Genomic DNA, 27455 nt, shown 5'->3' on the forward strand with positions numbered 1-27455 from the left:
GAAAATGGTGGCACTCACACCTTTAATCCTAGCACTACAGAGGCAGAAATCCCTCTGGATCTCTGTGAGTTCAAGGCCACATTGGAAACTGCCAAGCATGGTGACTCATGCCTTTAATCCCAGAAAGTGAGCCTTTAATCCCAGGGAGTGATGGCAGAAAAGCAGAAAGGTATATAAGGCATGAGGACCAGAAACTAGAAGCTTTTGGCTGGTTAAGCTTCTAGGTTTTGAGCAGCACAGTTCAGCTGAGATCCAATTGGATAAGGACTCAAAGGCTTCCAGTCTGAGGAAACACGATCAGCTGAGGAACTGGCCAGGTGAGGCAGCTCTATGGCTTGTTCTGCTTTGGTGATCTTCCAGCTTTCACCCCAATACCTGGCTCCAGGTTTGTTTTAATTAATAAGTACCTTTAAGATTCCTGCTACAGGATCTACCACAAATCATCAGGTGTCCCCATCCTAAGCCACATACCTGTAAAAGTTTTACTTGTAAAGAAAAAAAGAGAGAAATAGAAGTGTGAGTAAAGAAAAGATTAAAAACATATGGAAATTAATTTCAAAATGGAGGAAATTCTTTAGGTTCCAAGAAGTTAATTCATTAATGGTACAAATATTTTTTTTTTATCTAGAAGAATCACAATTGGGGCTGGAGAGATGACTCAGCCATTAAAGGCTAGGCTCACAACCAAAAGTACAAGAGTGGAAAGATCACTATCATGGTCCTCGGTGCTTGCAAAATTAATGAAGAATTTTTATGGAGAAAAAGTTAAAATTCTAGACAGTTTGGCTCTGATGAGCTAATAGGGTAAACTTTATTTTAAAAACATTCAGATCCTTGAGCTGGTGGTGCTTGTATGTTCAGAAGCCCATATTTGTATGGGAATGAAAAAGCAGATGCTGCAAGATGATTGGAGGATGGAAGATCTCACCTTCCTTTTTTCTTATGATGGAGAGATAACAAATGGTGTTGAATTGAGGATTCCAAAACTCAACCTGCCAATGGTGCTAAAGACTCATGAATCATAAATGCATACATGTATTAAGATATGAGGAGGCAGAAGCGTGGCCAAAGGACAACACTGTACCATTGCAGGGGAGGAGTCAGGGAGTGGACTGAGTCTAAACAAGGGTTTGTGTAATTTTAGTATGATTGACCATTAGACCTGAAGAGTCTGCCCTAGACCATGGCATTACAGGAGGCTTAGCATCATCCTTGGCTTTCACTCACTAGATGCTAGATACAACTTTCTCACTTCCTGGTCATGAAATCAGACATTTCTCTCGATATTAGCCAAGTCCTGGGTTGGAGATGGGGGAGGACAGTCCCCTTGTGAGAAACACTGCTTTAAATAAAGAAAGCTGCAGGACTCAGTCTATCAGTCACCCTGAGATGATCCTGGGGTGGAGGATAAAGTAAAAGGGATGATGTTTCCTTCTTCTGCTCCTCTGGCAATTGCATTGGCTCTGCCTCCTTGGGAAAAGTAATAACTAAGATATACTCATTAAGGGTATATAAATGTCATGTCCCTTTTAACAAGGTCTCAGGAAGAGGGTGAGGAAATGAAATTCTAGTCAAGAAACTGGACAGCATCGGGTTAGATGGTATTAGAGAACCAATCGTTTAAAGAAAAATATTATCTCACAGCCAGATAACATCTGGAATATTGGTATTTAACACAGAACTAGCTATTTAAATGAAAAAAAAAAGTCCTTTTGCCCTTCCTCTGCCTCCTCAAGCAAAGCCTCCAGCAATCAATTTTCATGGTCCTCTAGTCACTTGCTCAACAAGTATTACATAGGCAGTGTGTCTATTCTCGCTCATGGGTTGGTCTCGGGAACCACACCCTCACTGTTGGGAAATGAACTCAAATTCCACACTTTATCCAGGAGGCAACGTGCACACATCAGACTTCATGAGAGAAAGAATAGATGTTTACTTCATGGGCCTACCTACTATTATAAACACTTGTGGAAAAATACTTCTTTATTGTTTTTTTTTTTTATGACAGTGAAAACCTCATTTCTAGACTGAGCAAATGTGTTAAGACCCACGTGCTTGGAGGCCAGAGAGAGGTTTAGTTCTCCATGTGCTCACACGACACAAACTTTTTTTTAAACCTCACGCCCTGAGTGGAATGGAGCCATTCAAACTGGCCTTTCTTTGTTTGCTCTATGACAGTGGCCTGTTGATATCCTCTCCATTCCCAAACTTTGAGAGAATTTCCCCAGAACTTGGCTTAAAAATCTCTGCCTTTGACAATAATCTAAAGCAACAAATGCTTCTATGTAAACACAGAAATCTCTGGTGGCAGTTTCAGAACGACAAAAGCAAACAAAAAAAGGGCTATTTATACATTAAAGTTTTACAAGTAACCTAAGTACCCCTTCCCACACTGCAATGTTCCCCTAGATAATCACTTTTTATTTTAATTAGACATAAGCATGCAGGTCTTGTAATGTTTGTAGCTTCCCAATTTAAAAAAAAAAAAAACAAAAAACCTTCTAATGGTTCACCTGAACCCACTAAAGTTATATGACTCTTTTACTCAATTATAAAAAGAAAAGCCTCTTAAAATTGGGCAATGTATCTAAATAAATATTTCTCCAAAAAAAACAAACATAGAAATGGCCCAAAAGTGCATGAAAAGTTGTGCAACATCATAGCCATCTGGGAAATGTAAATCAAAACCACAGTGACACATCATTTCCAGCCTCTAGTGTTGGTATCATCAGGACAGACCAAGAACTTGCAGAGATGGGCAACAATTAGAAGTTTCCACAAATGTTGATAGTGGCATTATTTAAAATACTAAACAGTGCGAACAACCCAAATGTTCATTAACCAACGAAAGGCAAATAAGACGTGGACAATAGAAAATTATCCACAGATAAAAAGAAGGAAGCACTGGTGTGTGATACATGGATGAACTTGAAGCATTATAATCTGACAGTATGAGAGTCACAGCAGAAGCATGTTACATGATTACGTTCATTTAAAAATGTCTAGCAGCAAGCTGATAGACACAGAAACAGGTTTGCTTGCTAAAATAGCTAGGAAAGAAGGGCAATAAGAGGGACTGCTCCAGACTACAAGATCTCCTTCTGGGCTGATGAAAATCACCTACAACCATGATAACAACCACACACCATTGGAACCACTGTAGAGTTCAGAACTGTCAGAAAGGACATTTCAGTGAGAAGTATCTTCTCATCTTTGGTAACTACCCCTTTCTGATATTGTTCAGCTCCTCAGCATGGTTCATATATAAATTGAGGAAATGCTTTTTCCACCAGACAAGATATGATCATGTCTAGACCTCAGCACCCTTTACAGCTGGTTGTAGTTTAGTTGTATATTTTAAATCATTTCTGTCTGGCAATTGGTGCTAGATTTCTAAAGCTCTATGATGTACAAAAGAAGCTATGTACACAGAATGAAAATTCTTATAAGATGTATCAGAAATATGTCATGCTACAATATATGCAACAATAAGGCATATGATCACATGCAAAAAGATCTAGATGTTCCATCTAAAGTAGGAACTGATGGTATACATCACTGGTCATAAGCGAGAAATAAATTTAAATAAATAGGATTTATCCCATAGTGAGTTTGCAATCCTTGAAAAAGTTTGACTATCTTTATCGCCCAATGGACATGACTCTTCCCTGATAAGTTCTTCACTGTAAGTTCTCTCAAACTTGATCCAGGGAGACCTCCTCTGGAGATATGAGAGAAGTTCAGTCTCAAGTTCAAACATCAGGCTGTGGACAAACGATTCCAATAAAGAAAATCTCTCTTCTAAAATACTAAAATCCTTGTGTCTCACTTGCATGAGGCAGTTGCCAAAGGCATCAAAGTCCGCCACACTTTATGAAGTGTTGGGAGAGAAATTCTCATCAGAATCATTTTTGGAAAGGAATGCTAATTGCTTGGGTCAAATCCATATGGCTTGATTTATCTTGCTTGAAAACAAAGACTGTTCAGAAAAAGATCTGTGATAAAATGAACTGCTGTTCAGTAAAGCATAATGAAAAACAGTGCTGCTAACAGCCCTTAGTGGATGGATTCTGTACGGTGATGACTCCAACCATACTTTGTGATTTAACACTTTATCTTAGTAATCCTTACTGACATCAAATTCACATTTTAAACACAAGACCATAGCAACACAAACAATATGTTTATGCAGAGAGCATTACTGCAACCTATAAGGGCTACCTTAAATCAACCTCACTTATAGTTGACCTCTATGATCAGTTCCATGGTGGATGATAAGGATACAAAGAGACGTTAAAGTGTGTGCCTGCAAGAGAGACAGAGCATTTCCTTCCTTGATGAATTGCTGCATGTAGATCAGACACAGACAGAATCGAGCTCCATCCCGGGAAAGGTAATTGGCTAATGCAGTTGAGGCAGGGTCAAGGTAGGAAGTTCTATAGAGGTCCCTAGGCATATTGCAGTAGGTTGTGAAACCCAGGTCAGAATTGGGTGTGGGGCCTAGAGGTGTAGGACAGTTTGTAGGGTGCTTGCCTAGCATGCAGGAGGTTCTGAATTTGACTCCCAGGACTTCATAAAACATGTGTGGCAGCACACGCCTATGATTGAACCATTAGGAAGGTCAAAGCAGAATGATCAGGAATTAGGTCATTCTTGGGTACATAGTAAGTTTGATGCCAGCCTGGATCCATGAGACTGTCTCCAGAGAGAGAAGGAGCAAGGGAGAAGGAGAGGAAGAGGCAGAAGCTGCCACTAATTTTTAAAGGAAAACAGAGAAAAGAGAGAGAGAGAGAAAGAGAGACAGAGAGAGAGAGAGAGAGAGAGAGAGAGAGAGAAGAAGAGAGAGAGAGAGAGAAGAGAGAACTTAATAGCATCATGCAGCCAACCGAGATTTGAAGTCTGCTACAAGTAGCTCAGAAGCGCAAACTACACAAGAAACTGTCTCGAAAAAAAAAAAAAAAAAAAAAAAAAAAAAAAAAAGATTTGAAGCAGAACATCTTAAACCCAAATAGAAGAACTGGGAATGGAGAAAAAGGAACTTGAGAAACTATATGAAAGAGAAAAAAAAAGTAAAAGATTTGTCCTTGCCCTATATGAAGCCAATTATTTAGAGAATTCAGATACAATTGATAAAGGAATAAGATGACTTCTACAGAAACACATATGACCTTATAAATCCCAGCAGGGGGCAGGGGTTGCTCCTTACTTCTTTGAGATCCTGGAGGAGAATATAACATTTCTCCCCTAACCAGCTAGCTGCTTCTTTCTAAGACTAACTTAACTCTTCCTTACTTTGATGCTGCCGTGATACCCACAACTTATCATTTTTCTCAACACAAGCAGCAAGAACAAGTTTCAGAGCCCTGACATTAGTCATTCTTATATTATTGTCCTGTCATGTTTCAAAATGCAGTGCTGTGGGTTAACGCTCTTGTACACTGTAAAGATTTGTCACTCAAATTGGTTTAATAAAATGCTGATTGGCCAATAGCCAGGCAGAAAGTATAGGTGAGATGGCAGACTAGAAAAAATGCTGGGAAAAGGAAGGGCAGAGTCAGGAGTCACTAGCCAGATACAGAGGAAGCAAGATAAGAATGCCAAACTGAGAAAAGATACCAAGCCTCGGTGCTAATCACAGATAAGAATGATGGGTTAATTTAAGTTTAAGAGCTAGTCAGTAATAAGCCTGAGCTAATATGGCCAAGCAGTTATAACTAATATAAGCTTCTGTGAGGTAATTTGGGAGGTGGCTGCTGGGTATTTGGGGGTTAATGGCAGAACAGAAACTTCTGCCTACAATGCAGCACACAAAAATATGAACTATTAGAGTGGGCGATTCTCACATTGCCAGAAAAATGCCACATCTGAGGTTAAATTAAATAAGTCCTCCAGAAGATCCAGACCGAAGAGTTTATCAATAAAGATGAGCTACATAGGTGGGGTTTTCCCTATCATGCCATCACAGCTCATGTGTGCACACGCACAGGTAAACACAGTACAGAGAATACACTCACAGGCTAAGTCCTCCTGTGGCTACAGCCCTGGTCACTCTCAGAAGCCACGCTGTGCTAGCTAATGCAATCAAATGTTTTGGACAGCTTATCAAGACTCTCTGACCAGAAAGGAAGCCTCGGATTTTAAAAGTTGTGCTTTCTGATTTCTCAATAGTTTTTAATCCCTTGTAAGCAAAAGTCCAAGTCAAATTTTGTGCTTGAAGTGAAGCAAAGCAGGGAATTTAGAAGAGGCTGAGTTCATTTGGTGAATATAGTAGTCTGCTTACCAAATCCACAACTGTATAGATATCCAGCCGCTATACTGCTGAGTCTCAAGGGCCCTAAGATTTTCTTAAACAAAACATTTCACCTTCTTTCATTTAGAAATTAAGTAGTAAGTATATTGTGTCACTGAAGTAAGATGAAGGGGATGAAGAAATACAAGGTTAAAAAACAGCCATGCTTGGGGGCTGGAGAGATGACTCAGAGGTTAAGAGCACTGACTGCTCTTCCAGAGGTCCTGAGTTCAATTCCCAGCAACCACATGGTGGCTCACAACCATCTGTAATGAGATCTGGTGCCCTCTTCTGGCCTGCAGTCATACATACTGTATACATAATAAAAAACAGCCATGCTTGTGAGTTCTATTTCATGTCCTGACAATAATGTGTTTAGCATTTAGATGTATATAATGGCAAGGCCTCAGGAACTCAACAATGGGAAATGGCTCTCTCGCTATATTTTCATGGGATTACTCCCTAGTCAGAGGTGGGATTACTCCCTAGTCAGAGGTGTAAATACTACCACCATATCTCCTAATAAGTATGTGAGAACAAACTGCAGTGGATGAAGACACGGTGTTTAATTTGATGCTTTTCAGGAATAAAAAAAAAAAAGTAAGAGTCACTGAGGATAGATGTTGGCAGAACCAAGCGCAATTAAAGTGGGTTTTGTGAAACAGTCAGTAAAATTAAAGTGCTCTAATTAATTGAATTGTATAACTTTCCATAGCAGACCTGTAATGATAATAAACGCTATCATGATTAAAAAAAAAAAACTTACTGCGACTATAAAATGCAGTTAGTCAACTAATAGATTTCCATAACTCTGGAAGGGTTTTCATTTAATGTGGGACTTCTACTGTTAAAACATCAATTAAAATTCACCCCAAGCTAAAGTGCCCTGAGGCCTCTAGGTACAGACATAGAGAAAGAATATGGCATGGTTCTAGATGGTATTTTGACAATTTTAAATCTAAAATCTTCTTCTAAAATCTCTCATTTAAAAATTAATAAAGTTAGCTGGGCAGTGGTGGCGCACGCCTTTAACCCCAGCACTCTGGAGGCAGAACCAGGTGGATCTCTAGGAGTCTATGAGGCCAGCCTGGTCTACAGAGTGAGATCCAGGACACAGAGAAACCCTGTCTTGAAAATAAAAAAATAAAAAAGTAATAAAATTTTGAGTGGGGAAGCCTGCCCACAGCTCTCTTGCCTAGTCCATAGGCAGAAGCACTTGATCGATGGAAAGTCTGTTGCTTGTTCCTACAATGCCCTCCCTTCCCGCCCACCTACCGCAGTCTCCGGTCAGTAGAAGAGACTCAACGGGAAAGTACTTACTTCCTTTCCTCAAGCAAGGCGATCTCTTTTTTGACCTCATGGTACTCCTCTGCTATCTGGCAGTGTTGCCTAAACACCTGCATGGATTCTACGGAGTCGTGACGCGGCGGCAGAGGCTGCACAGACAAGGAGAAGCAGTCAGTCCACGGCAACAGAAAGCGGCGCTGTCCATCAACACGGCACAGGTGGGTGAGGGGATCCTGCGGACATCGACTTTCCTGGGAATTCATGGACGTCTCGCCCCTGAGCCAGAGCTACTGAGACCTACTACTACCTGTCAGCTACCTGCCACGTGTGGATGAAAATTAAGTTTCCCACTGATTTGGGATTCTCCTTGGAAATTGCAAACTGCCATAGAAAAGATCAGGGGAAATGCTCCAGTTGTCTGTTTCCATTCCCGGATTTTGTCTACGCCCAGGGTCCTGAGACACAAGCCCACAGGGTGGGGGGCCGTCCTACAAAACAGCTCAGAGACAGACTGCTAGGCTGCGGGTGGTGCTGGCGGGGAAGGAGGGCCAGACCCCTAATTCCTGCTCATGGCATCTGAGGGTGAACAGATCTGAGCTTCTTCTTTCCCCCCATCTATGAGGAAAACAGGTCCACGGGGCAAACTTTTCTACATAGAACATGAAAAAAATTCCTACCTCCAGAGATCATTTTTAACTCAAATTGCCATGGGTTTTTGTTCTTATTTCTACATCAGCAATGCGTGATTTAAAACACGACTGCTTGGAATGGTAGTTAATTGTCTTTTAAAGTGTTCGTATCATCGCCTAATTACTTATGGAAAAGATATGTAAAATCTGAGAAGCATGAAAGTTTGTGATGGAACAAGTTGTTTGGTCTTATCTGTCGCTATGATCTATGCAGGTAATCTGTTACCATTCTCACTCACTTACACTAGTAAAGTGTGAACTAGTGGACGGCTTCCTCTTTGCTCCCATATTCTTCAAACACACAGATTTCTTCAGCTGTTGTATTTCCTCAGTAAGTAACAGAAATTCAAGTGTGTGCTCTGGCTGATAGCTAAGAGGAGCCTTCTCACTCAAAGGAAGTAAAAGTCTAAATGGACATATGCATTATTGACATGTCACACTGAACTTTGCTAATATGCACAATGAATACATCAAATAATAAGAAGTTCTACAATATTTTCAAATTCTGATTAGGACAAAGTTTACATGCATGTGAACTCCTCATGTGGAGTCTAACAAGAATCACTTTATCTGGCTTCTTTCCCTGGATCCCTGTGAGCACATTCACAACATCAACCCAGCTGTCACCATTATCCTTTTTAACACCGAAATAAACGGAAAACCAGAACACAGTAGCACGACAATCTAATTCACCCCAGGAGATGAAGCCATTGCCAAAGGAATTCAGAATCCTGGCTCCTCCAGTTGGTGTCCCAGAAATCTCAACACACTCACCAATTTTCACCTGCTGTGCTGGCAAGTTACCAGGTGTAACAGTGAGTGGCATGAAAGCAACATCCCCGGGCTCCCCAGCCAAGCTTTTAAATCATCTGTGCCCTGTTAAAGGACTGGCCTCCTGGCAGCCATGGGATTACGCATCCCGCCTTGCCCTCATGAACACCACATAAGCCACACTTGTCCAAGCAGGGATTCAGCACATCACTCGCCACGTGCAAGTCCCTGAGCTGCAAATTCAGCAGCTGCCTAGTACCATAGCCCAAACGGTCTAAAGTTCTCCATAAAAGGTTCTGCACGCCTAAGAGACTAAAGATGGTGGCCGTCGCGGCAGAACGTCCTTTCTGCTGCGGTTTAAGAAAACTGAACATCACAAGAACGCTTCCTCGGCACCTTGCGATTCTTTTAAAGAACTGGGACGTCTTTCTCCATCACTTTTGATTTGTTCTCTTTTTAATTTTAATGAGTCAGAGTGTCTCTGCTTGAGTGTCTGTCTGTGCACCACAAGCGTACAGTGCCTCAAAAGCCAGACGCTGTCAGATCCCCTGGAACCCGAGTGACAGACCGTGCTGAGCTGCCGTGTGGATGATGGAAATAGAACTCGCATCCTCTCGAAGAGCAGTGACTGTTCTCAAGGGCTGAGCCACTTCTCCGGCCCCTTTACTTCTGTTTTTATTTGTACTTTAGCATGCTGCCACTGAGTGACATCTCTGGGCCTTTCAGGTTTTTTAATTTTTGGACAGTGTCTCGCTAAATGGCACAAACTAGCCTTGAGTTCATTCGCTCTGTATCCCAGGTGATTCTCAAACCTGTCTCCTCAGGCTTCAGCCCCTCAAGCAGCTGCGATTACAGATGGACACCACTGCACCTGGCTAACTGGCGTCTCTTAATTGTAGAAATTAGATATTGTGTTTTGGGGGAGGAATGAGACCTGTGGGAGACAGGAGGAGGAAGAGGTGAGAATAATTGGAGAGGTGAATACAGTCGAAGCACTTTATGTGCAGAGATGAAAATGCCATAACACAGAAACCTAGTTCTTACAACTAATAGCAGCTTTCGAAAGTATCTGAAGGGATGTTTTTGGTTGCCTAGGCAGTTTGGTCATATACTAAGGGCATGTGGAACTAGCTAGGCAGCTGGACTGTATACTGGGAACTGACTACCATAGCAAGCTTTATTTTCTTTATTTTAAACCATAATCCAAGTTGCTGCAAAGACAGTGCTCTATGAGACTTTTCTCTTTCCCACTCCATCTAAGATGCCTTCCTTCTGGACTCTGCTGCCTGAGCTTGCCTCATCTGTACTCAGCTTTTGTCTTCCCCGATCCTTTTGCCAGGGAACTTCAAATTTCTCACCACTTTCAAATTTCAAGTCATTCACTACTTAACCACAAATGTTGCTGAGCAAATCAAGATGTTTTCTGGTCAGCAGAACCCATTGTCATGTGAAGACATTAGACATTTATCCCAGCCCTGAAAATTCATTGAAGAATTTGTCTACGTGCCTGCGGTTTGCATCCCAGAAGAAATTCCAATCAATGAAAGTTTTAGAACTAATGCAATTTAGAATAATGGTGTTCTACTCTGTGCCTCTGAATACTCATTACCATGTTTTTTCAAATAGGCTCTTATGCCATCAACTTGGCCATGAACTGACTATGTTGCTGTGGATGGCCTTGAATTTCATCTCCCTGCTTCTACCTTTGTGTGCCACCACACCTGGTGTGCCACCTCGGCTGGTGTACACAGTGCGGGGGATTGAACCTGGGGCTTTGGTATGCAAGCAGGGGACCAACTGAGCTCCAACTACTGAGCCCCTCTACTGCGGTAAGATAGATATGTACTGCTGTTATGTCCCCATTGATGGCAGCTCTCTCTGGCCTTCTTAGAGTTCCTCAAAAAAAGGAGGTGGTGTGACCAGCAGCGTTTACTAAATTACAATCCCCCTGAGGAAACACACTCCTAACATCCAATCATACATATGCGATGTATAGTTTAAAAACAGAGTGACCAATTCTCAGGTGAGGGCCATCCCACACCAAGGCAGGAAGACGGTGTTTTCAGAAAAAAAAAAAATGAAAAAGTCTCTGGAGTTAATCAACTCCAAGTTCCAACTTGTTATGAAAACTGGAGAGTGCATGACTCTGAAGATGAGCAGATGGAAGAGAATGAAATTGCCCATCCTTGCCAACTGTCCGGCTTTGAGGAACTCTGACATAGAATATGATGCCATGTTGGCCCAAACTGGTGTCCATCACTACAGTGGCAAGGATATTGAACTAAACACAGAATGTGAAAAATAATACAGAATGAGCACACTGACTGTCATGGATCCAGGTGATTCTGATATCTTTAGAAGCATGTCAGCACAGGTTGGAGAAATGTAAACTAGGAAAGTTTTCAGTGAAAACTTACCAGAGCTTGTTTAAAAAATAAATATATAAAATTTAAAAGACAAAAACAGGACTACCAATAGGCTTAAGTAATGGAACATTTAAACCCAGGCATGTATGATTTATTTGGTTTTTGATCCCGCTTAACATATGTTCAAATTTAAAACTTAAGTATGGGTTGGGGATTTAGCTCAGTGGTAGAGTGCTTGCCTAGCAAGTACAAGGCCCTGGGTTCGGTCATCAGCTCTGAAAAAAAAAATTAAGTATAATCTACAAGAATTCCTGGAATAGCTAGACAGAAAACATTAACTTTGGGGAATAAAAGTAACAGTTTCTGCCAGACATGGAGTGCACCTGCAATCCCAGTACTTGAAGGTCAGAGAACCAAAAGTTCAAAGTCAACCTTGGCTACTTACTGAGTTCAGCACAAAACTGCTCCATAAGACTATTCAAAAAAAAAAAAAAAAAAAAGCAAAACAACAATAAAAAAAATAATGCTGTTTTCATTCCCAACATTTGATTTAAACTACTTCCATTGGAGAGATTTTCATTGAAATCCCATGCTGGGTGTGGGTGCTGGAGCAGTTAGTCAACTTCATGTCTGTGTTCTCCTCTTCCATCAAGAGGAGACACTGCTCTTGCTATGCTCTCATTATTATGCTGCACGTCCTACATTTTGACCCCTTGGTCCACACTCCTGTCAAACGAATGAGGCTGTACTCCAAAGGAATCCCAAAATACTGAACAATAAAAAGATCCTAGAGCAGCCTGGGAAGCAGACAGTGGCAGAGCCCATGCCTAGCATCGGGAGGTCCTGGTTTCAACCTCTGGTAGCACGCCCCTCAACCTCACCCACCCACCCGCATCACCAAAACCAATTGTTTAAGATTCTACAACAGCGTCTGTGTTATCACAGAAACTGCTTTTCGATCTCACTCCGCGTGGAGGTCTCTTACTGGAGGCTGAAGTGGGTAAAATCAAGATGTTCTCCCAGCCTCGCTTCAAGACAACTTTGAAACATAGGTTCCCAAGGCACAGATTGGGACTGAGATGAGGTCAGAGCTCCAGGCGGTCACTTCCTCTTCACCCCCTTTCCTGACAGAACTGAGCTTGCGAAGGCTTTGAATTTCACCGCAGAGTCGGGGGAGCCGTCGCAAGCTCTGGTACCCAGCCCAATCACCAGGACTAATTTAACACGATGAAGTAAGAGAGAAACCAAACCGCAGGCTCCTGTTCCAAGAATGCGGCTTGAACCACACCACACCATTTCAGCCATCGGTTCACAGCCTCCAGAAGTGTACTCCATCCTTTGGAAATGAGCCTGTGAGAAAGCATGTGGCCAAGCATCCCTCAGCAAGGGGCAAAGCCGGCTTAAGCGTTTCCGTTTGCTGCTTGGATACTTCAGAAACTACTGGCCGTGTCCGCTTCAAAAATGCAAGAACTGACTCTTCCTACCCTAGCTTCCCACACAGAAGATATATTTAGAAAGCCAAACATTCTACAGTAGTTGAGTGGAGTTTGTATTTATTCCTTGATTCTCAGGATTACCTATTTGGGGGGAGAATAGAGGTTACACTCCATTTTAATGTCTCTCAAAATTAACAAGCATTGTCTGCTGTACCTAAAAGGAAAAACCCAGTCCAGACTGGAGAAGGAGCATCTAGAGTACATTCAATTATGATCACTCAAATTTTTTTATTTTAAGACTTTAAGGATTTGAAAAAATATTATAGTCACTGACACTTCTACAATATATACAGTACACTCCTAAGTAAGTGCTGGAATTTATACCCTGCAACTTACACAATATACAGCTTGGAGTAAAACACATTTATATCCCTTCTGTTGATCCAAGGAACATAAAAGAGCAAAGGAACTCAAGAATTCTCAGACCTTTCCCACAAGGTAAACCCTAACAACCACTGACCGGGCTTTCAAAAAGTTACTTTGGCAAAGTTCCAAAATATCTATATATGTTCTCTGAATGTCCACAGAATCCAAAGGATAACTCTAAGACACTCATCAATGTGTGGACAAGAGAGAAAATGCTGGCTGTCTCCAGTTGTCCCCACCCCAGCCTTTACCGTCCATGGTTCCAGGAGGGGGTTGAGGACATGATGGGATGCTGGGCTTACTTCATCTTTCAACATTTTCGTTTCCCAGGTGTCAAATGATATACTGAGGCAATACTAAAAGAAAGTTTCTGGAGAGGCTGCCTGGATAACAGTATATTATGATACTCAAGGGAACCTGAAATTGTCTATTTGTAGAAGTGACATCAGAGTGTGGACTTACTGGATCCTGTCTGAGAAAAGGCAAGTTCACTATGTACCATGGCATCATCTGTCACTGCCATCCCATCTGATGAGAGGACTAAGGCTTTGAAGCTATTGCTCAATTTAGTTTGGTTTTTGTTTTGTTTTGTTTTTAAAGATCATTGTTTTCCAAGTACCTGGGCCTGATGAAGAGAACATCCAAAGAAATTCAGTGGTGTGCATGTTTGGTTTTGTTTTATACATATAGAAATAAATCACTTAATCTTAAATTATTTTGTCCAATTAAGAATTTCACCAAGGACTATTTATGTTGATTGAGCAATTTTTTTCAAGTACTTCATTAGGCCTCCTCAGTACCACACTTCATTCCCACCACAGTGTGAGACAGCTTTTATTGACTCCAGGTACGGGCTGATGAGAGGAGTAAGCCTTGGAGAGAGAAAGTTTTGAGTTAAATCATAGTGACTAAAACATAACTCTTCTACTTGGACTGTAGGATGGACTTGGTCTTGCACTGGACTGTGAAAGAATTTCATCATCTTCCCAGGTAGAGAAAAGTCAAGAAGTCCATCAACACTGCTCCAAATAGAAAACCACTTTTCCCTAAAGAAAAGTAATAAATTCCATCCGCTCTCAAAGTGAACAAAAAATACCATCCTTTTTCCCCTTCATATAATCTAAACCTGCTATATACCAAATATTGCTCCTGATGCCCACAAGAGATTTGGAAACTTAGTCCCAAGAAAAGAATGTAAAATTAGCCTCCACCTGCCCTTCAGAAGAGGCTCAGGGCCTAGAAATGAACATTGTAATGTTCATTTAATTCCACCTTACCCTGAGGTCTCTGACCCAGAATTTTGCATTAATAGAGACATCAAGAGAAAGGTTTGTCATTGCTATTCTTGCCCAGGGCTTTTTTTGGCTTCTGTTAAAATAGAAGCATCATGAATTACATGTTCAAACACGTCCACATTCTTGGCAAAGCAACGGAAAAATCGCGGGGGTCAAATTGATGTTAGAGCATCTACCAAATAGATATTTTATAGCTACACTTTATAAATCACCAAGGAATGTGTAAAGCCTATCAGAAAGTCCCAGCAAGTTTTACAAGGCGGTTCTCGAACTACATCACGGTAACCTTGCCAACCAGAAACAAAACAAATCTCAACTTATCAAACTAATTTAGACAGCCGATGTGCCCCACAAAAAGTACGAAGAGAAAGATCAGCAAATTGATTTAGACCAAAATTTGACCTCAAGTTTCTCATGTAGAAAGTGGAGACGGAAGAGTTAGCTTCTATAATTATTTCAAGAACCAAATGAGATCACATGTAGGAAAATGGCCCTTGCCTGCTCCAGAGTCAATGTGCAGTGGTGGGACCTCCTTCCTGGGTGTGCAGGGAGGGCTGGTAGTAATGTCTGGCATTGGTTGCTCTCTGCTTGGTGAGGTTTTGAGTCTCCTGTATAAGTGATATCCACAAGGTTCTTCTTTCTAACTGGTGTTTATTTTCCCATAGTGGGCTATGACAGTCGATAAATAAATAAATAAAATTACAAGAATGAAGAACTCAAGTCTAACTGTAAAGAAGACTTGTTCCATGTTAAAAACAAAAACAAAAAACAAAAAAAAAACCAAAGACAATTCCTTTTGTACATAAAGCATTTTCAATGCTGTTAATACAGGACTTCCTGAGGTAGAATGGCTTCCAATGTGCGTGCTTCTGCTAAGCATGGGAACAGAACTGTGTTCTCTCCCTCCTCAGTCCTCACTGTCTTGCTTTTTTTTTTTTTTCACTCATGCCCTGGAGAATAAAGATTATAAGCAACAGTTCTAGACAGGGGCTGTCCTAACCAAAAGTCTCGACAACTGGTAAATGTTACTAACAAACCCAATCCCATCTCACCTCTCACCCCAGGAAGAGGTGATGTCATAACCACACTGAAGGAGATAATCAAAACCCCGAAGGCAGAAACCATGCACCCAGATGCCTACCCTATCAAAGACCAATCAAGACAGAAATTTCTCACTAGAATAAAATAATCACATATATTTAATTTCTAAGATATGTCAAATAGAATTAAAGCAATAAAATTCAAATGGACTTTGTGATGCTCTAACAGAAAATTATCTGGATAATCACCAGGGGTGATTATCTACAGACTGGACCACAGGCTAAGGAAGACTACTGATATTCCAAGTAAGAGGAAAATGATTTTTCCAACACTGTCCACAAGGAAAAACAACAACCAAAACAAAACCCTTAGAATTCATTATCCATACCTTCATGAATTGACTCCCTCATCTATTTTCAAAACATGTGAACCCCATTTCCACGACGTCCATGATGACAAAACAGCTTTGAAGTGACAGTATGATAAAGGAGGGTTACGTTTACAATCCCTGCTCTATTACCAGTGGTACATTCAGAGACAAGCCCTGGAGGACGGCACTGAGGGCATGTGATGTGTAGGATGAGAGTAACAGAAAGAAAAGGAGCCTGGGAGAGGAGCGCTGAACAGTTCTCCATGCTGAAAAGATGCTGAACCAGAGCGGGAGGAAGGGGAGTGGGACTAGATGTCAGCAGCCAGAGCGCCAGGCTGAAGAGCCTGTGTGGAGCACAGAGGAACAGAAGATAGAACTGATAGCTGGGGAGCACATCTTTGGGACTACAACACCATCTCATAATAGCTGTGTGGTAATCATATAGCCCGCCCACCGGCTAGGCAATGTTGAGTGAGACTGCATAAGTGATCACGATCTGTTCAACAGGCTGGCTACTGGAAGGAAGTGATGAGACCTCCACATCCGAGCTGCTTTAGTTGGTGCTGAGGTGCTACCCGGGCAGCTAAGAGAACCGACTGCTCTTCTAGAGGACCCAGGCTCAACTCAACCACGTGGTGGCTCTGAACCATCTGTAACTGCAGTTCCTCGGGACCTTACAATGCCGGGCTCAAGGGTAGTACACAGACAGACAAGGAGGCTGAAGCCTGCTCACATAAAAATGTAAATCTAAATCCTCCTTTGCCTAATGCCCGAATGTACCATCTAAAAAAATTAAAAAGTAAATAAATGAGCATCTTTAAAAAACAAAAAAATTCTGGCCAGGCGAGGGTGACACACACTTTTAATCCCACAACATGAGAAGCAGAGGTAGGTAGATCTTTGTGAATTCGAGGCCAGCCTGCTCTACAGAGCAAGTTCCAGGACAGCCAAGGCTACACAGAGAAATCCTGACTAGAAAAAAAAAAAATTAAAAACAAACAAGCAAAAACCAACAACAAAAACCATTCTGATGCATTCTACTGATGTGGTCTACTGGGATGACCTTTTCATAGGTCATCTAGAAACTATTTTCTCATAGGCTGAACCAACAATTTTCTGAAGGTCTCAACTCCCACTTCCACATTCCACTAGAACAGTGCTTCTCTACCTTCCTAATGCTGTGACCCCCCAATACAGTTCCTCATGCTGTGGTGATCTCCAACCATAAAATTAATTCATTGCTACTCCATAACTGTAATTTTGCTATTGTTATCAATCATAATAGAATCTGATATGTGAGCCCAAAGGGGTTGTGGCCCACAGGTTGAGAATCACTGTACTAGACGTTGTCAGAGAACTGGGAAAGAAGCAGGTCGCAGGGAAAAAAAAATTATTATTCCAAAGACTTGGCAATATGACAGATTTCTCTGCAGGGTTTAATACTAAATCATTAACCCAAAATGGAGCTAAAATCCAATGGCCCAGAGACATCATAGCAAAGGAAAGCGGGGCCAGGCATATTCTCAGCTGTAGCTACTTTACTCTCAGCGTCTGAAGTCCAAGTGTTATGATAACCAGGGGCATTCTATAACTGCTTCTCTCTGACCTTGGAGCTCTGAAACACAAATGTTTATGACTTAAAAGTCCTCTACCGTGTGTATCAATCCATCTTCCCCACTTAGCCACTTCTTGGATCACTATATTTGTGGAACTTCAGAAAAGCAGGCATATGTTTTTAGAATCCTTACCTGGAGTTGCTGCTCTAACTCTGGAAAGACCAAAGGAATGGCATCTTCAGACGGTGTATCATCTAAAACAGAAAAATACAACCATTACTCAGCATGTCCTGTATCTCATGTGCATCGCCCTTCATTTTCTTTGCATATGGAGGCACAGAGAACTTAGTTGGTCTGACACAAATTTTTTAAGTGTGTGTGTGTGTGTCCTCAAATGTCTACTCTAATAGCTCTCCAATTTAAAAGGGCTACTTAATACTGTCACATTAGCCCAAACCAAAAAATATGATATGCATGTAAGTGCTTTAACAAGGTGCTAATGGGATGGCCTGAGAACTTCAATGGGGCAGAAGGACATGTGTGAAAAACAGGAGCCTCACCGAGATAGTGTTGCCCTTTACTCTTATCACAAACCACAATTTACAAGCAGCTCTCCAGAAATCACCCGAGTTACTGGGTAACAGCCAGCAGCTCAACAGGGAATCTCTCCCCATAGTGCTGGACAACACTGCCAACCTGGAGCAGACTCCACAGCTGTGTTTCCAGACGAGCCTGAGCAGCCCACACAATGGTGGAAACTCTGTCCTCAGTGGCCTGAACATTCCCTCAAACAGACACAGAAGCAGCTTGATGAACCATACACAGCTCTTGTTCCTTCAAAAGATGCAGACGTTCTTGGAAGACTGGAAGGAAACCTGGCAGAAATGTTGCCTCAGATATTCAAGTTACCCCAAATTTCTTCAAGAACAGGCTGCTAATCCAGCCTTGGTGCTTCGTTAAACAGGATCTGTCTCTCTGAACTTTGGCTCCACAGGAACATTGACTAATCATTTCTAAACCTTTCCCCCAGTACATGCCTGAGAATACAACACACACACACACACACACACACACACACACACACACAACCAAAGCCATTTCAAGTCAAAATAAAGCAAGGAAATATATTAGTTTTTATATTCTCAATAACATAATCAAATTCACTGATAAAACTAATTAATATTAATTTTTAATTATGTAGATCATATACAACAAAAAGACAAGGACAGTCATGGTTGGTATCCATGAAGACTTATTTCCATGACCCCTCATGAATAAAAGTCTGAGGATGCTCAATTCAAATCCTTTACATGAAATGGAGTGTTTATACATAACTTAAATGTATCCTCATACATACTTTCATTTCTTAGTAACTCCTAAAACAATACAATGTGATTGCTGTGGAAATAGTTGTACTAGAAAGATTAAGCAATAACAAGAAGAAGCCTATAACAGTTCAGTACATACATGGCTTTAAGTTTTCCCTATCCTTGGTTGAATCCAGATACAGAACCTCAAAAACATACAGAGCCAACTATATCTCTCCCAATTCACTGAGAACATGGTCCAAAATAAAGTGTAGTAAATACACAGGGTATTTGTGACTTCTGTGGCACTACAGCTCTTTGAAGGCATGGAAGACAATCACCAGAGAGATGATTTAAACAAGGATAGTATTAACCTCTACCAAACACCTCAAGGGTCTAGTCACTCAATAGCAGTTGGTATATTTTGGTCAAGAGTACTGAAATAAATACTCCCACTTAAAAGTGGCCTAAAATAATGGCAATACATCACCAACATGAACCTCTCTTTGAAACTGCAGTTGTGTTGGTCAACGGATGCCTCGGATTCACTGATACTCCTAAACACGGGCTCTGGAGAAGGGTAAAGCCTGCGCCCCTTCCTGTCAGAATAGGAACAGCAAATTCCAGCCAGTTCCTGTGGCTTTCTCAATCCACATCATCATTGTCAAAGAAACCAGATGAAATTATCACTATCCGACACATTGTAGAGAAGTCTTCCATTACAAAGTTTAGAAGACCAATTTGGGTCCTTGGTGCACTTAATTTACTTCAGTACAGTTTCAAAAGCCTAGACATCATGATTATTTAAGCTCATCAGGTCCAGGACCAGAGTGATTTGGCACAGTAAAGAGAAGCATATTAAACTTTGGCATCCCAACCCTGATAACCACAGATGAGGAGGCAATGGGAAGGAGAAACCACCTCCATAAAATACAAACAGACAGGGCATGCTAGAATTCTAGAAGATAGTGAGGCAAGGTGCTCAGGACTTCCTAACGTTTAAGCCATTGTGCGCACTGTACAGTCACACTCTTTCTTGCTTCATTATAAAAGAAAAGGTGGGGGGAGTGGAGGGTAGTTATTCATTCACTTAGCTGCCATATTGTAAACAGCCAGTACCTGAGGTGACCCAGGATGAATGAAGCAATGTAGAAATCCATGTCTTTACACACAGCCACCCCACGCTGGGGTACATGTGGCTATGAAGTTAATTTGCGGCTAAATGGAGGTTTGCAATTGGACCTCTTCGACTGAAAGGAAAATCTAATCAACATGGTGGATGTTTTACAGACAAGCAGAATGGAAGCAAGACTTTTGCTTCAGAATGGATCAAGCTGGATTAACCCAAGCAGGAAATAGCAGCGGAAACAAGAAAAACCAAAGACAGATGCGAGGAGTCTACCAGCTCTGAAAGCCAACCGGCATCTCCTGCTCCATGCCATCTGCTTTAGCTGGCAGCCTCGCCTGCCAGAAATTTCAGGGTTTGAGAAGCTGCTTACAAAGCTACCCCATGTTGGTGTGAGGGGTGTTTACTTTTAAACAGTGGCTGCCTTCTTTGACTGGTTTTAAAAATAGGCAAATATTCTAAAAGCAGAACGATGAATCACAGGATTGGGCCAAAGGGAAAGAAGGGGAGTGACTCAGGAAGGCTAGTCACACAGCTGTCGCACAAACATTTGGCCAAACTGTGGTAAAACATTTCCACCGTGATGATGGTTCAGAGTCCCCGAGAGTGCGCAAGTTTACTATGACAATCCCAGAAGCACACAGCAGACCGCACGGTAGCAGCACCAAAAGACCCCTGGGCATATTTAATTGTTGTTTTTTTTTTTTCTAATAGAAAGAAAAGGAACATTTACTAGATATATTTATAATGGGACAAAATTCCAGAATAACTGCATTTTTATTATTATTTAACTGCCAGATATTTACTGTCCATCGTGTGTACAATAAGGAATCAGACTCCATGCTGAATTGGAAAATCGTTTTATCCTATTTTATAATGCATTGAGAAAACAATATCAAAGCAATGTGGACTTCATAGACCAGATTAAGACAGGGGTGAACGCCAGTGGTAGAATATTCATCTAACGTACACAAGAGCCTATAACCTAACAGAACGACCAACCAAAAATCTAAAGTCATTTCTTTTTAAAAAATATTTTAAACACTTTTGTCTGTTCTGTGTGTGGGTGTTTTACCTGCATGTATGTCTCTATACGGTATGCATGCCTGTTGCCTGCAGAATCCAGAAGAGGGCGCCTGATCCACCAAGACTGCCATTACAGACAGTTGTGAACCACATGTGGGTTCTGGGAATTGAACCAAGGTCCTCTGGAAGAGCAGGTAGTGCTCTTAACCACTGAACTCTCTCTCTCCAGCAAAGATAAAATACACAAATGAATGAGTTGGAAAGGAGAGAGAAAAAAAATTTTAATAAACAGATGTTCACTGCCTGCTTGGCAGTTGTGACATGACTAAGCCAACACGATCCCCAAGATAGAACTTTCGTGTTGGTATTCTAGCCACACTGACACACCATGGCCCATTTTATGATGGGCTCATTTCAGCATCTATTGAGCAGCTGTTGGTTGGTTTTCAAGGGTGTTCTCCTTCCAGATTCCCTTAAACCATTTGATCTATGTTTTTCCATGAGACAGATAAAGGAGATTCACTGAGTCTGTAAGCTAAAGCTTCACTGGTATCTAGGAATTTGTTACTCCATCTGAGTTATGACAGAATGCTGAACTGAAGGGGCTGAGTGAGCATCTGTCCCAGTCCACTGAGAAAAGAGTAAGGAACGCGTCCTGAGAAGAAGGAGGAGGAGCTCTCTAAAACGCCATGACCAGTGACCTTGTGCGATGAGGTGTCTCCTGGCCCGGGATTCTTTCTCCGGCACTGCTCTGCTGTTCCCCTTCTGGCCAATGAATTCCCAGACTTGCATTTCATAAACCAGAACAAATTCTCCCGAAATATTGGAAACCATACCTTAGATCGCATGCAAGTTTTTATTTAGCTTGTGAAGATGATTCAGAAACGATTACTGTACATTCTTAGTTTCTCTGTGCATCAGAGAGAAAGTCTTAATATAAAAATTATATGAAACTTAGAAGAAAATGGTGGCCATTGTATTTGGTAAATTTTAGTTTTGTATGCTAAAGCAGTGTACTCTAAATCCTCATCATTACATCTGTTTCTATTTTGTTTCAAATGAGAGGTGAAATGTCTATCAAACCATTCTGCAAACCAACATTTGAAAATTGCTATCCTAAACACTCTCTTGATTGGGCAATATTTTTATTGGACTTTGGGGTCAATTATTCCCTCACAGACACTGTTTTCATCATAGACATAACTGTAGTGTAGACTAGAAGACTTGTTATAAAGACCTTAGGTTTTCATACAGGGAGCCCAGAAGAAGAAGATCCACATTGAGAAGACACTCCAAAGCCCATCCCACACCCCATATAGACGACAACAAGTTGTCCTGTTCTCAGTCCTCTGAAGAACTCTACTTTGTGGGCTAAGGAGATAGCACAGCTGGTACATTACTAGTTGTACAGGCACAAGAGTCTAAGTTTGATCTCCAGAACTCATGTGAAGGGCTAGGCAGTATGGCTCCGTGCCTGTAACCTGGGTATCTGGGAATTAATGAATTTCAGGTTCAATGAGAAACCCTGCCTAAAAGAATAAAGGTAGACCAGGTGGTGGTGGTGAATGCCTTTAATGCCAGCTCTAGGGAGGCAGAGCCAGGTGGATCTCCAAGGTCAAGGCCAGCATGGTCTACAGAGTGAGTTCCAGTGCTACACAGAAAAGCCCTGTCAAACACCAAAGTAAATAAGTAAATAAGTAAATAAATAAATGAGTAACTAAATAAATAAATGTGGAAAGCAGTAGAGAGAAATACTTGGTATCTATAGCTGTCCTCTGCACTCACACATGCATACATGTACGCCCAAGTGCATATCTGCACACACCTGAATTAGCATTTATACACCACACACATACACACACACACACACACACAAAACAACAACACAGCACTCATACCATACCATACGTATACACCAAAAAGAAAAGACTGGGACTAAGGAGATGGCTCAGTAGTTAAGAGCACTGGCTGCTTTTGCAGAGGACCTGAATTCAGTTCCCAGTACCTACATGGTGGTTCTCAGACACCTATAACGCTAGTTCCAGGAACAATTCTAGTGCCAGGAGACCCAGAGCCCTCTTCTGCGCTTCCCTGGCACTCGGAATACACATGATGCACAGATATATATATGCAGGCAAAATATCTATATACATAAAATAAATAAAAATATAAAATATAAAAAAATTCTGGGTGTGGTGGCACAAAGAGGCAGCTTGATTTCTGTTACTTTGATGCCAGCCTAGTCTATATAATGAGTTCCAGGATAGCCAAAGACATAAAAGGGCTCTGTCTCAAAAATTAAAAAAAATATATACAAATAAATAAATACTATTTTTGTCAGTCAGAATGGCTTCATATAGCTATGATCTGTGCAGCCACTAAGAGTCATAAGACCAGATGAGCTGCATTTGTTTTATCATTTTTCCCGTGGTGTCTTGATTTTTCTTGAGAGTATTTGAGTAATGCGTCCCACATTTTTGTCTTGTGCTACACACCTAGGCAGGGTGCAGCTGGTATGACCTGCAGAATAACTTCCGAATGCTGGTGACCTGGAGGCTGTTCTGCAGGCCAGCAAGGATAAGGTGATACTCAAGGGGCAAGTAACCTAGACAATGGCTTCAGGTCTGAAGGTCATGCCCAAATTTTCCTGAAAACTGTTTGCCTATAAGAGCTCCTAACTGCCTAGCATACGACCAGGGAACACAACAGCACAGGTCTGTATGTGAACTGTAAGTCCACATTAGCTGGGGAAGGTGAATAGTGGGGTCTGTATGTGAACTGCAGGTCTACCTTAGCGGGGGAAGGTGAATAGTGGGGGTCTGTATGTGAACTGCAGGTCTACCTTAGCGGGTGAAGGTGAATAGTGGGTGTGATGTAAATAATGGGTGTGATGTGAATAGTCTGTGTGAAGATGAATAATGGGTATGAGGTGAATAGTCTGTGTGATCGTGAATATTGGTTGGGATGTGAATAGCTGGTATGATTTCTTTGAGAGATGGTTTTCTTTCTGCAAATGGGCAGAGTAATTTGTTTCAGAGACTTGTTATTAATGAAGAAATACACATGTCAATCACTTAGCCTGAAGCTTCACATATAGGAAATAATCATTAACAAGGATGAGTTCTTGATATAATTGATTTTCTTTTCCATTCCTTCCCTTTATAAACCCAACCAAGGTGTGGAAATGGGGCAGATGTATGTGTGCACAGGTGTCCGTGCACATATGTAGGGTTGAGGACGTTCTCATCTAAAGCAAAAGAGAATGTATGTGGGCCAAGGTCACTGTCTTGGCTTACTTACTTTTCCCCTGACAGTTGAGGGGACTTCCCAGGTGTAGCCAGCACCTCGGCTCTTATGATTTACTTTCTTCATCTAAACTTGAATTGAAGAAGTATCTCTCCTTCATCCTCCCCCCCCCAAAGCAAACACTTCTTTCATGAAATGTTATCTGAAAAGCTGAACTCGCATGGAAAAGTTCTTTAAGTTGTTTTATTTAAAATGAAGATGGCCCACATATTTCTAATACATCATCACCATCAACAGCAACAAAACCTTTTTAAAAATAGATACCCCAGCTCTTATAAGAGCACCACAGTTTTAAGCTACCTCAAAATACTTTTGAAAATTTTGCTTCCTGATTAGTAAACGTTCTATGTGAATTCTGTAATGTGTGCTGGATTTTCAGAGCCATGGGACTAAAAGCACCACCAGAGAGATGGATAGGGTGAGAATAATGACCTGGTAAAGAGAGAAAGCTGGTAGCACATCCAGTCCCTGTTGGTTCTTTATCATTAACAAGCACCCTATCACCTCTGCCACCGCACATGAATAAACCAATGCTGTTTCTTTGCAGAGAAGGACTTGATGCAGCTTACAGCAAATTTTCTGTTTCTTAGAAGCATTCCTCTATTCCCTATTATTATCTCTGACATTTTCCTAATTCCCCCATTTTTCCTTTTTCTCTCAGAATGTTCTGATGATAATCAAAACATGATCTTACTCAGATGGTTGGTATTCAGGTATCCAAAGGCGTCAAGCATCAAGTGTTACACACAGCTGGCCCGCTATATATGTGTGTGTGTGTGTATACATATATATGTGTGTATGTGTATGTATATATATACATACATATATATGTGTGTGTGTGTATGTGTAAGTTCCATACCTGTAAGTTCAGCCAGTCACAGACTGAAAATATGGGAGAAAAAGAATTATGTCTGCATTGACAAGTTGCTATTTCCTAAGTAATAATCAAAGATGGCAGGTATTTACACAGCCTCCACACTGTATTCGGTAAAGTTATCCAGAAATGAAATATGGGAAGATGCGCATAGGCCATGTAAACACTATACCACTTTCTGTAAAAGGCTTGAGCATCTGCAGAATTTGGTGTTTTCAGGGGTCTGGAATCAAGGACCTCAGAAACTTCCAGAAGAGGACACTTATTACTCAGTATCCCACCAAATACATTTTCACTTCTCTTTTTCCTCCTACTTCCAACAGCATACCAGAAATATCCTCCTCCCTTCTCCCTGTGACTACTGGGGAGCTATTTGCTGGCAGGAACATTCATGCATTTAAAAAAGACAGGGTCTTTATTATATAACTTGAGCTTTCCTGGAACTTGTGGAAATCTTCCTGCTTCTGTCTCTTGAGTTCTGTAGGTCTGCACAACCATGCAGCAGCTCATGAGTTCCTCTCATTGTATGTGCCTACTTCTGACTGGGGAGTGATACAAAAACACCCAGGACCTGGCTTTGAAGCACCCTATTTATTAATTGCTGGCTGGGTTCCTTTAGGCAGCATTGGTACAAACGGTTACAAAGTCTCCTGAGGCCTTGTTAATGGTATGAAACAAGTACAGATTTTACATACTGTTGCAGAATATTATTTTAAGGTGTGTTACTTTTGTTTATGTTGCACTTGTTTAACTCTGTGAAGCTGTGTTACTGTGCCTGTCTAAAACACCTGATGGTCTAATAAAGAGTTGAACAGCCAATAGCGAGGCAGGAGAAAGGATAGGCAGGGCTGGCAGGCAGAGAGACTATATAGAAGGAGAAATCTGAGACGAAAGAAGGAAGGAGGGCTGGAGAAATGGCTTGGGCGTTAACGGCTAGGCTCACAACCAAAAATATAAGAAGGAAGGAAGTAGCCAGAGAAGGAGGAGGACACCAGGGGCCGGCCACCCAGCTACACAGCAAGCTATGGAGTAAGAGTAAGATTTACAGAAGTAGGAGAATAGAAAAGCCCAGAGGCAAAGACCGGCAGGTTAAGTTTAAGTTAAGAAAAACTGGCAAAGGGGTGGTGGAGGTGAATGTTTTAATCCCAGCACTCAGGAAGCAGAGACAGGCAGATCTCTGTGAGTTCAAGGCCAGCTCTAGTCTACAGAAGTAGCTCCAGGGCTACACAAAGAAAACCGCATCTCAGAAAAAAGAAATAAAAAACAAAACAAAAAAAGAAGAAGAATTTCAGGGCCAGAGAGATGGCTCAGTGGTTAAGAGCAGTGGCTGTTCTTCCAGAGGACCTGGGTTCAATTCCCAGCACCCACATGGCAGTTCACAAGTGTCTGTAACTCCAGGTCCACAAAGGAAAGCAAAAAGAAAAACTTCTAAGAAACAAGCCAAACTAAGGCAGAGCATTTATAAGTAAGAATAAGCCTCGGTGTGTGATTTGGGAACTGGGTGGCGGGCCCCCAAAAAACAAACAATAATGTACTCCATAAACATCCACTTCCTTTATAGCCTTTCTTTGAAAACTTAAGCAACAGATTCTAACCAAAATAAATAAAATCTGATTGCATCTCAAAGTATTTTCATTGATAATAATGAACTCCAAGCGGCTATAGATATTGTATTATTGATTTCATAAATGCGGGGTCTCTAACGTTAAAAATGATTGTCTTGGTGCCTCTGTCCTTCCTGGGTTTACCAAGCATCCAGAATTCTAGCAGAACTTTCCTCTTGCTCTCTATTAAGTGACTAGGTAAAACAATTGATGAACAGACTCGTGATTAAAAAATAAGTCTCAATGTTCACTGTGGTTAGTCTTCCTGGAGAAAAGGGATTAGAGTGAGGAGAAGAGAAAGTACTAGAAACATCTGGGCCCTAAGGAGAGAGAAAGATGTATTATCCAAAGTAGGAAAGGTTGGTGGGAGGAGATAATGGCAGGGACATCTGAAACAGTCCGTCTGACAGTCAAGTGCGCCTGACCAGGAGAGCCACTGCCCTATGACAGAGTGCCTATGGCGACAGCTGCTTCAGCTAGTCTGTGGAATTCCCTCCGCTAGACGAAACATTGGATTTTTGAGATGAAAACACATACTTTTAGTGACTCTGATATAGTGGATCCTGGGTTTGGTAAAAATAAGTCTTGTGTGAAAATTCTAACAACCTAACCTTTTTAAACAAAATATTAACAGCTCCTAGTCTAGGCTGATGCCAGTATCCTTGGAGAGAGAGAGTGGGATGGAA

The 27455-nt window shown here is 41.4% G+C and overlaps 1 protein-coding gene across 2 annotated transcripts in view; it reads right to left on the reverse strand.

The window, feature by feature from the left end:
- Map3k7cl (MAP3K7 C-terminal like) overlaps positions 1–27455 on the reverse strand; it is a 42185-nt gene that overhangs the window by 6900 nt on the left and 7830 nt on the right. The window contains exons 1-3 of one of the 2 annotated variants that reach the window (XM_037209652.1): positions 18436–18504; positions 17719–17780; positions 7610–7725 (exon numbers count right to left, since the gene is read on the reverse strand). In XM_037209652.1, coding sequence (XP_037065547.1) covers positions 7610–7692 — 83 coding nt within the window. In that variant the 5' untranslated portion in view covers positions 7693–7725; positions 17719–17780; positions 18436–18504. Of the gene's footprint in view, positions 1–7609; positions 7726–17718; positions 17781–18435; positions 18505–27455 lie in introns of those variants that run through there. The other variant, XM_028875947.2, reaches the window with a different exon arrangement.

This window comes from Peromyscus leucopus, chromosome 12 (assembly GCF_004664715.2).
Source record: "Peromyscus leucopus breed LL Stock chromosome 12, UCI_PerLeu_2.1, whole genome shotgun sequence".
In the NCBI taxonomy this organism is placed as follows: Eukaryota; Metazoa; Chordata; class Mammalia; order Rodentia; family Cricetidae; genus Peromyscus; species Peromyscus leucopus.